This window comes from Sinohyriopsis cumingii, chromosome 3 (genome assembly GCF_028554795.1).
Source record: "Sinohyriopsis cumingii isolate HCF-2022 chromosome 3, ASM2855479v2, whole genome shotgun sequence".
Taxonomy (NCBI): Eukaryota; Metazoa; Mollusca; class Bivalvia; order Unionida; family Unionidae; genus Sinohyriopsis; species Sinohyriopsis cumingii.
In genome coordinates this window covers 124,203,036-124,215,158 of record NC_142963.1, presented here as the reverse complement: position 1 = coordinate 124,215,158, position 12,123 = coordinate 124,203,036, and the positions used below count along the sequence as shown (strand labels likewise).

General features: G+C 34.2%; 1 protein-coding gene across 1 annotated transcript in view; it reads right to left on the bottom strand.

Moving 5' to 3' along the window:
• Positions 1 to 7,084, bottom strand: part of LOC149803767 (HUWE1-associated protein modifying stress responses-like) — a 28,265-nt gene extending 21,181 nt beyond the window's left edge. Inside the window, exon 1 of the mRNA XM_089953549.1 lies at positions 6,760 to 7,084. Within this exon, the coding sequence (XP_089809675.1) occupies positions 6,760 to 6,955 (196 nt within the window). The 5' untranslated portion in view covers positions 6,956 to 7,084. The remainder of the gene's footprint in view (positions 1 to 6,759) is intronic.
• Positions 7,085 to 12,123: the final 5,039 nt, after the last annotated feature.

Here is a 12,123-nt window from a genome sequence, read left to right as displayed (position 1 = left end):
ATTGACATGCAAGCATGGAAGTCTCTGGTGAAAAGAAATGTCATAAAGATTTATGAGGCTCATCTACTTATATAATACTTTTACTGAAAGCTGTAAACTTTATGTACAAAGCAAAGCATGTGACATATGAATAACAAACATATTGCCTGGGTTACCAATAATTAGTGCTTGGTCTTGGGTTTGGAGTAGAGAAATTCAAAGGCACAGTGAAAGGAAGCCACAAACTTGGATATAAAATGCTCTGGAATCTATTGTTAAATAAACAAATCCTTTTGGTCATATTGACAAACCATGCTAGCAGTGGATCGTTATATCATAATCCGATTATGCTGATATCTGGCCATAGTACTGTAATATAGCCAAAATAGCCATGCTACCCGACACTACTTCTGAAGGCAGGAAAAAGAATGACTACAATCAATGAGACAATGGCAATACCTTCTCTTTTTAAATATACCAGAAAAAGTAGATTTGCTGAAACTTCAAAGAAAATTGATTACCTCTGAAGCACTCATCATTATATATATATATATATATATATATATATATATATATATATACACACACACACGATCCAATTTTAAAAAAATTGTCTCAATGTTCTACAATTATCTGATGGTACCACAGCAACAACAAATAGATATTTGTTTGGTCCTTCACAGAGGGCCTATAGAGACACATTCAATAACACAAACAACTTCACCGAAGCAAACTGATGACCTTTGATCAAATGAAGCCAGATATAAGCTTAAATAAAAGCATTGTTTCATTTTCATAGTGACTGGAACATATTTATTTTTGCCGTTAATGTTTCCTGTTTGCAACAAAAAAGTTCATGCTTATAATTTTGCATCAGCAATATATTTATTGTTTCAAAATACTGGAAATATAATTTGAATTTTATGCTGCCACTGGTAACAATATTTTGAAACAGTAGATATCTGGCTGTCAACTTAAAAAAAGGTGGGACAGCTGGTAAAAATGTTTGTCAAACTTTTAAATTTGTTCACATGTTGTCATTTCCCTATGAATAGCCTCATCAACTTGGTAGCCCCAGCACATGATGTTAGTTGTCTCTAGCTGACCAAAATCTAGGCCAAATAAGTACATTTACATGTAGCATATAAACAACTATACAGCCACATGCTACTAGTATAATGAACATCAGAGTGAATTGTTTTGTGCTGTTTGTTGACAACTGGACATAACAGATCAAACGAGGACTACCATTTTACATATATACATGTTACAGATGTGTTTTCTAATCGGATTTGACTGATACATGAATTTTCTAACATATGATCTAAAACTTGAATTCGTGGATTTTTCAAATGCATGTACATTTTTTTAATACATTCTGAAGTATACTACAAAAATGTAAGTTGTCAATATGCAAGTGTATTTCAGACCAGTTGTCTTCATTTAATCATAATCTGAAGTTGTTGTTTTTTCTCCCTCTCTGTAAATCTTAGTCACTGACCAGAGATCATCTCTTAAAAATTTAACTTGTATGCGAAATTTCAATCTATTTTCAGCCTCCCCCCTTTACTTATATAAATGTCCACTTATGTTGACAATATAACCTTAGTTCCGAGGATCTTGTGACAAATGGACAGAAATGAAAAAAGAATATGGCAACATTTTGCGAAAATTGATGACAAAATAGAGAGGTAGGTGATGTTTTTGCCTCAAACTTTTTTAAAGCCATCACAATCCCTGATATATGTACATGTAACTTAAGGTAGTTTAATTATATTATGTTCATCTAAAATGTTGTAACAGTGTTAGATTGATCACTTGAAATCAGTTGACCTGACAATCGACCAGGCCAACCAGCTCTTTACGCAGGTTGGATTTGCATACCTTTCATTTATTCTACCCTTTTATTTGATACAAAAGACATATTTAACGTGGCAATACAAGGAGATTGGATTTTTTAATTCATTGCAACACACACTTGAGCAAATCAGGTACCAAAACACTATCTGCACTTAATTACATTCTCGCACAAACACTCGCTGACATAGCTGTTACGGCGGACTTACATATTTCGTCTTTGAATGCAACTAGGCACATTGTATTTATGATCATTACACTTAAACAGAGCTAAAAGATAGAATACACAAATTTCACTTTATAAAAAACTTATTTAATTGGTATTAGAAAATCACTGCCTCAATAAGGCGTTAGCGACATTTTCATTGATCAAAATTTTGTTGCATACTGTTAGTTACAGAGTACAGGAATGTTGTTTGAAAATAAATTTTGACAAAATACAAGACTTATTACAAGTTGATAATTTCATAATGTTGATTCTTTTTTCCAGGTCATATCTAGTTTTTTAATAATGGGTTCCACAACATACCCTGTGTTATAAAACGGTTTGCGAGTTATCAAGTTGTGTACTTATTTTTTACTGGCATAACATGGTTTCCTTGCAATAGAAGGTCAGCATTGTTCTCTTTTCTTCCCATTGTAGGTATATGAATCTGTCCTACCCAAAAATTCCTTTGATGAATTTCGGTATTTTGCAGTCTCACTTAGTGAGCTTTAAAAAAAAACATTTTATGCACAAAAAGTTTCCTCTACAGTTAGATAACATTGGGTTGAAATCGAGCCAGTTAGCTTCACAAGAACCTCATGTGCAATTTCATTACTGTTTGTAAGAGTGATCTCCATGTAAAATATTCTCTCTCATCAGGTATCCTTTCAAAACTTTTGTTGCAGTTAAAGCAAGTACCATGTCTTTTTTTATTTCACGAATTCCAAAGCTACAGATGACACTGTAACTTTTCCAACTGAGGAGTGAAATTCAAACTGTGGCAAAATAAAAGAATGAGCACATGTAGTGAGGGCAAAGTCTGATGAATTAAAGATAAATATACTATCTCTTCAACAGTGGAATTTTTCTTGCTGTAAAAGTGAGAGCAATGGAAACATGGAAAAAAATGTAGTTACCAGTAAGCGAATCAAACTTTAACTTTTGTGTTGGATATTGGTATACTTTTGTAATCAAATGCGTAACTTGTCATTAGGACATAATACAAAGAAATGTATTAATGTTCAGTATGTTGACAATATTGTCATTTTACATATATATACAATAATAATAACTGGTAAAACCATTATCATGTATGGCGAAAACAGATATCATAAACTTCCTACAACTCCATGAAGATGATAAAGAGACTGTGTTAAAATCTCCAGATTGTCCGAACATTTTCAATGAAATCGTTAAAATGGAGAATTGCGATTATAAAACCTGTTGTGGCTTTTGGAACATACAAAAGAAAAATGGGCTTGATCAAAAAAGTAATCACTTATTGACTATCTTGGTCTTAATGCCTCTATCAATAAAAAGATTACAACATCTACTATTAGAAATGTTTCATAAAAGTACCCATCAATTATCCAAGGAACAAATTTTTGCTGATATTACATGAAAGGATGGCAGCATTTGTATTTTTCAACATCTGCATTGGGTATTGGTATGGATATGTGAGATGTTGATCTTGTCCAGCACAATGGGTGTCCGAAATCTGTTTTGACTTACTGGCAGGAAGTGGGACATTCGTGCTTGGTGTTGTAGAAATGACAGTGTTATTTTGTATAACAAATTTACAACTTCCCATGAAAAGAACTTGCAAAGTTATTGTGACAACAGTTACAAATGCTGAAAGAAAGTGCATCAGAAAGCAAATTTTAAGAATCTGCCCATAACATACAATGAAGCAAATGAGCCCATTCCAATATGCAAAGGATGTGAGGATGTACTATATCCATGTAGTTCATGTAAATGCTGTTGCGTGTGTATTGAAAAACGCCTGAGCACACTAATTTCTGTGTGTAATTTCCACTCATGCGAGTATTTTTAGTTAGTGGATATTAAAACTCAGAATATAGTTTAAATTAGTGAAAGTAGGCGTTTCTGTAAAATGTGTTCCAAATTAATTGTAACAAGTTTCTAACGACCAGTCATTTCACAAGTGCAAGTATCCTTTTCATCACAGCCATTGTTTTTTGTTTTGAAAAATCTTTAAGAGAAAATGGTAGCATTCTCAATTATGCCATTGATAAAGTTACTATCATATCTGACCATGCTTGGAAACAAGATCATTCATTTTGTAAACTATGAACAATTAAAAAAATATACAGACTCGTTCTTATTCAATTACAATAAGAAAAATATACAGATACATTTGTATGAATTAATGATGCCACTATCAGTTAATGAGAAAAGATGCAAAATAGTCACTTGCCAACACAAATCAATTTGACAATTTACATATGTTTTTTATTTTACCTTTTATCTCATAGGTTGTATGGATTTGTATGCAATTAATATACATGTACCAAAGTTTCACAGAGCAGTGTGCTATAAACAGAGCAATTGTTACCTATTTGACTACATGCTTAAAGGCCTATCTGTTAACTGTTATAGCAGTGTGGTATATGTTATGTTAATATCAATTTGAACCATTTTAACTTTCAAGTACATATCTATTCCATGTAGAAAGAATTTAAGAGTAAAATCTGACTGCTAATTCTGTATAATTATTTGTCACATAATTTATTTTTAAGCTTGAAAATCTTGAGAACTCCATGTGACCAACCATAGCTGCCATTTCTCATACTCAAAATTTACCAGTTCTTTATGTCTACATTACTAAATCAACTGAATTTGATAAATTATAAAAATTCAGTGTCAATTTTTCAGTCATACATCAATATCTGAGTCTTTACCCAAGTTATTAAAGCTTTCATAGAACAGGGTTCATACAGAATTCTGAATGATAAATTCAGACTATTCCCAAACTTTCAAAGACCACAAACACTGATTTCCAAGACCTATTTTACTGATGAGTGTAGCCAGCTTGCTTTGATGAAGAATGCATGTGTTATTGAAGTAGCCATCAAGGCCAACTCTGGATGGTCAAACAAATGCTCATTTGTTAATTGTGGAGGCAATGAAACTGAATGGGTCATGAAAAGAAAGAAAGCAGGGAAACACAACTAAATCCGAATCTAACAATCTTGGTCAATTTTATTTGTGATTATGAAAAGAAATTAAAATGTTTGGTTTTATTTAAATTTTCAGACTTTTAACAATCTCAGGATAATCTGCTCATTTTTTTCAAAACTTTCAAGGCCTTGAAAATGCTACCTCATTTTTCCCAAACTGCCAAAGACCTTCAAAGACTTTAGGAACCCTGTAGAAGTATTCTAATGATAAAAACTCCAGAAGTAGCAAACAAAATCCACATCCTCGATTATGGAGAGTTACCTTAAATAGCACTTCCATGTGAATCACGAAGTGGTGTCCAAAGGCACTTCCATGACAATGGGGTACAGGCATCAGAAGGCACTTACATGAGGTAGTACTAACATTAGTACCCTTACTCCTACCTCATGGACAGGGTACTAACATGAGCATATACATGTCAATGGAGCAAGCAGGGTGTGAATCACACCCAACACTCTTTTAGCCTAATATCAACCATTTGAACACATTCCTTGCATATAACCCAATAAATTGAGTAGTCCTCTTATTTAATACCGGAAGTATTGAAAATCATTGTAGAAATAGTTGTAAAATCTTGTTTACCTTATTTATCCAATACTTTCATTTAGACTGTCTGCCATATTAGTTCAAATAATGATTACTTCCGTCCTCAGCCTCGTTTGTTTGTGTGCCATATCAGGACATTGGGGCCTTATTTGGAAACGTAAACAAATCGTAGTAAAAATTTGGCGCGGTTTGAGTCAGAAATTCTGCACATTAAAAGTAAATATGGTTTGTCGGCAACTTTGAAATTCCACCAAGAAGGCATGATTTGCCACCTGATTGATAAAAACATACCGTAGAATATCCAAAAATGGTCAGGCAAGCCTTAAGGAAAAAAGGGGTCACGGCGAGAGTCTTGCATTATCTGTCATGGCGGACACAATGAGGATAGTGTAACCATGCCAAAAGATTATATCGTGCAAGGGCTTAATAAATTCAAATTAAGCTAAACTTCTTTAACATGATTATACTTTTGTAGTAGATTTCTGCATTGTTTGTTTATCTGACTTTAGTGATGATTTTTGTTTGCTCCATTACATGATATGGGGTCAGTTCATAGCCTCAACCACAACAAAATCAAGTTGAGGCTGTGATATCGTAGCTACCTACCTAGTTACATACTAATTCCAAGAAACAAAGACATGTTTACCAAAGCTCTGCCTTTTTCCAAGTGGTATATAGATTTGATCTGGTTGTGTATGTCTACAGATGTATGTTTATACTGCCTGCTGGAACAGTTAGCAATGTTTCATTTTGTTCAAGAAATATGTTCCCACTTAAACCTACTTTGGCATACATCAACCACTGTTGCATTTCAACAAATTTAAAGGTATGTCTACAGAAAATGACAATGCGTCCATTTGCTAATGTCAGATTTTGATTCCACCAGGATAAAGACCGCAAGGTACGTATATTAATTATACTTAGATTTGTGGAAGAGTGTTGATATGGGCTGCCAAGTGAGATATTCCTGAAACTTTTACTCGTTACGACGTCAATCGACAACGCAACATGCTACACAAGGACGTTAGTTTGACAGTAAAACGTTGCACTAAAACATAAATAACATGTGACAACCTTTTACACTGTAAGACTAACCAAGTCCTTGACGTTTCGTCTGCAAAACCCCATGGTATACGTTATATTTCTTCTAAGATTTAACCAAGGAGTATCCTTACAAATAACACGACTACCTTTATATAACTGTGCTATTGCAGTTGCCGAATTTTGGAACTGAATCCACAAGTTTTGAACGTTTAAGTCTCTCTCTCTTTGAAGCGATTCCTCCATATTGGGCTCCGAGTCCAGCTCTTCCAGACATTGGTCCTCGAAGTTGCTGAACCAATTTTCACTCAAGTGATCTGCTTCCTGGCCCTCTTCATGGGCCATGATAGTTTATTGAAACTTTCTATTTTGCTCTCTTTGTAATAATGTCATTAATTTGTTAAAGTAGTTTAAAATTTATTAAAACAAAGTACACCACTCCTAGCTCTTTCAGCTTTGAAGTTTTAGCGGAAGACAAATACCACGCATGTGCGATTGCAAACAATATAGACGCAGTACTCAAAGTCAGGAAAGCGCTTGGATATAAACCTTGTTGTCGTATTTATTTATTTTCGTTTAATGTTTCTTTAAAATGTTTACCCATATATTTTCGATAGAAATGTAGGGAGATATTAAATAAAACGATTTGGATGTGCATAAAATCTTCGTATTCATCTTGGTAGCCTGGTTCCCGACACAATCTTAACATGTGAAAAACGACAGGAAAACAGTCTATATACGTTAAAGGTGTTATACTTCCGGTGGTCATAATATATTATCTATTGAATATATGTTGGAGACAAGCAGCTGAGAAGATGGGCTTTGCTTCATCTCCAGTGGCTACCTGTGCGGCTCTTTCAAACAGCGTGAAAGGTCATGTTTGGTCACAATAGCGATAGTCTTTTAGGTTTATCTGGAGTTTCATTGTGAATTTTCATCGGAATAAGACGGATTGCCAAAAAATGAGAATATTTTCTGAATGAAATATAAAATAACAAATAAAAATAATCAGTTACTTTTCAGAAAGCATGCGTGTCAGATTTTAATTAAAATATTTGGGTTAATTCCAAGATACATGAATTTTCTAAAACTTGAATTCGTGGATTTTTCAAATGCATGTACATACTGAGCCAACACTAACCGCTCTTAGTTTGCATTCATTTTTGACAGTAAAGAATTTTGTAAATATTTTTTATTTTAAAACGTTTACTGGTGTTATAACAAATTGGTATTCATAAATATATTAACCATCTTGGCTGTACTTTTTGTAGCCCAAATTATCCATCTGATTTCCAATGCTAGTCTGACTGATAGGTACTGATCAAACAAGCAAAGTCATTTTCAAGCCTTACTGAAAGTAAATGTAAACCAAATTGCCGATTTAGTTGTACAAACACAAGGAAAATGCACTCTACCCTACAAATTAGGTGGTTGTCAAAATATGAAACTGTCATGTGAGAGCTTACCCGTATTCCCTGTGATTAGTTAAGCACATTATGCATATTCATGTTAAATGAAGAAATCTCCATGTAGGCAGCCACGGGTGATAAATGGGGTAAACAGCCAGTAAGGACTTATGCAGTCTAAAATTAGATCTCCGTAGTTATACATGGAGTGTGGAGATCTGGTTTTAAGGTTGATATGCCGTTGAAAAGAAGACAACACATGTTATAATATGTAAACAAGAAGTGTAAAAAATAGTGAAAGCCTTTATCATCTATACAGCTGATCATCTGCATTATATAAAATAAACAGACTACGAGAGAAATAATCAAGCATTTATAATTGTGATAATGTTTGCATGAACTTGTATAATTTACTATAAAAACAGACTTTTCCTTTTTCCTTTCATTTTATTTATTTTTTGTTGCTTTGTTTATGTGTCTGCACTTTTGAACAGAACTGCAAAGGACAAACTGATAAATGCTACAGTAAGCAAAATAATATGATCAGCTAATATAGAAACAATCTTCCCTTCTGATTTAAAAGACAGATTATTGCAATGCCAACATTACCATGGAATGATACTGATTTAAAAGACAGCTTATTGCAATGCAAATGTTAAAATACAATGATACTTATTTAAAGGATAACTTAATGCAATGCAAACATTGACATGCAATGATACTGATTTAAAGACAGTTTAGTGTAATCCTAACGTTACCATGTGATGATATTGATTTACAAGTCATGTTATTGTACTGCTGATGTTGCCTTGTAATGATACTAATTTAAAGGACAGCTTATTGCAATGCCAACATTGCCATGCAATGATGCTGATTTAAAGACAGCTTACTGCACTGATACATCTTCTTGAGAAGTACAGTGTGTTGTTACTGCACTGCTAATGTTACCATGCAATGATATTAACTAAAAAAAACAGCTTATTGTACTCCTGACATTACCATGCAATGATATTGATTTACAAATCATGTTATTGCACTGCTAACATTACCATGCAGTAATACTGATTTAAAAGACAGCTTATTGCACATCTAATGTTACCATGCAATGATACTGATTTAAAAGATAGCTTATTGCAATGCCAACATTACCATGCAGTGATAATGCTTTAAAAGACAGCTTATTGCAATGCCAATGCTACCATGCAGTAATACTGATTTAAAAGACAGGTTATTGCGCACCTAACGTTACCATGCAGTGATACTGATTTAAAAGACAGCTTATTGCACATCTAACGTTACCATGCAATGATACTGCAGAGGTCTCTCTAGGATTTTAAAACTAGGAGTTCAGGACTCCCATTTTGGTAAAAATAGTTGTCCCACCATCAAAAGTTGCAGTCCCTTCTTTCCTACAGAATCAACACAGACGTGAGTGCATCTTTTTTTAGATGGAGAAGTTTTCATAATGTAATCACTCACTTTAATATAGCTTCATTACAACAGTCCATTGACAGGATTGCAAATTTATGGTTTATTTATTTGTCTACGTCCTTGTAGTAATTTTAGGCAAAGTTAAATAGTATCTGATTTGCTGTTTTTTCCCATATTTTCGCAGATACGTGTGAAGTCGGAAAACAGCTTAGACCTTAAAGTGCATCTTGCAAATTCCACAACAGAGCATTGTCTCATACAGTTCTGACCTACATAATTTGCATTTTAAAGTTAAATCTTTCATAAAATAATACCTTGTCTTTGCTTTCAATGATTTGTATATTTTCCTGAAAATATTTGCCCGACAATTTACGAAAACAGACAATCTAATAAACTGGTACATCCCAAACTTAGCAAAGTCCGCCATTATTTCATGTTAGGCCTACTGGTTCACTTTCAAACTAATTTTATGACGAAATAGTGTACAAGAGGCAGTTAATATGTATGCAGATCACCGATTCTTGTTCTTAAAACACATGTTTGTATGTTTTATCATCAAAGGATATCATGCAGGAAATTGATAGTTGCTATCTTACTCGGAAAAGGTTTAATGGTCAATCAGCTATCAAAACATGCGTGTGAATGGGCAAGAGTTTGTTTGCTTGTTAATGTAATTGATATCAAAATTAGTCCTAGCTATTGATGTCTTGATGAGTACATTTCGCTACAACACTAGAACTAACCGGGCATTTTAAAAAAGTATGGTCTGTCAATGTACCTCTTCAGTAGCTCTTGTTCGTCCATCAGAGTGATACTGAATTTTGTCAATCCAAGTAAGGACTTATTCCAAACACTAAGCTAGGCATCACACACTTTCTTACACTTAGCTACCGTCCTATCCGAACTATCAATAATAGCGGTTTTAGCACTCTTCTGAATCTCGTTACAATCTTTATAAGTTTGCTGTTTAACCCAAAAATACTTATCCAAATTTACAAATGGCATTTTGTTTAAGTCTCAAACTGTCTTGATTATGAGGTCGCATGCACTACTTATTCCGATACATTCAGAAATTAACACAATAACGAAATCTAAAGTTGTTTATTTGATGTACTTTTATAAATGACTACATTTACATCTCTGGGTCTTTCTGACTCTGAATTCAATCACTGTAAATATCAGTACATTTTTTAATCCAGCCACCAGTCAGAACCTTTGAACTTGCCGCCCAGCTATTGCATCATGTTCTTTTTGATGTACTCTTATAATGGCAACATGTATATACATCGGTCACTGAATGCTGTAATTGTAAATATTAGCACAGCTAATTGATCAACACATACTCCCCACAAAGCAGGTGGCTGAAGCAGGACTGGCAAGTCTTTGAATTTTGCCGCACACCTATTACATGCGTACGGAGGACTCCCGCCTCAGTAATTTTCTGCATCCCAGATCAAAAATTAGTGTCCAAATACGCGTAATTAATCGTTTCCGAGATCTTTGGATACTGATTTAAAAGACAGCTTATTGCAATGCCAACATTACCATGCAGTGATAATGATTTAAAAGACAGCTTACTGCAATGCCAATGCTACCATACAGTAATACTGATTTAAAAGACAGGTTATTGCACACCTAATGCTACCATGCAGTGATACTGATTTAAAAGACAGCTTATTACAATGCCAACGTTACCATCCAGTGATAATGATTTAAAGACAGCCTATTTCACTGCTGACATTAGCATGCAATGATACTGATTTAAAAGACAGCTTATTGTACTCCTAATGTTACCATGCAGTTAGAGCTGTACCGGTGTCACTTTTTGCCGATTATGGTGATACCGCGTATAGCCGATTATTAAAATTGCTGATACTGATTATGAGACCGAATATTTCAAGAAACCGCCTGCTCTACAGCTAGTGAAAGCACTAGCATTTGATTGACAAGTAAACCATGCCCTATTTTTGTTATAACTAACAATGCCTAAAATGGGTGCTGATTAATGTTAACAGTTCAAATGTGGTCTCAAGCTACCATACATGTGATAACTATTTCCCACATTTTATATCGCACCTTATTTCTTATTGTTAACTTATGCAAATAAAACTCTTTACTAAATAACATATTTATTCCGAATTAAGTTTTTGGATGCACATATGCTCTGTGATATGTTTCTTCATTCCTTCTTTTTATTTAATGATGGTAATCAATGCTTATATATACATGACAGTAATGCCGGGTCAAGTTGACTCGTGTAAGTTTCTTTGGTGGGAATGGAGACATAATTTGCTTGTCGAGGAAAAATCTACAGCATTCAGTGATGATTCCTGAGACTTAGGAAGCAGTTCACTAACAAGCAAAACCTGTAAAGTGCGGCAAAAATAAATTTCTGAACTCCTGGTTGACAGAGATGTACTTTGTGAAGCTAGCCATAAAAGGGGGGATGGGTCATTTAATTACTGAATGCGTGAAATCAACGGTCGCATTATGACTCCATCCCAGCTGAGATTTACAAGTCTGGTGGGCCTAAGTTAGTGGGAAGACTAACAGAGATGTTCTGTGGCATGTGGAAGATGAAACGCATACCCCAGGAATTCAACGATGCATCCATCATCCACCATTACAAATGCAAAGGCAATCAACAACCATAGAGGAATCTCTCTACTCTGCTTC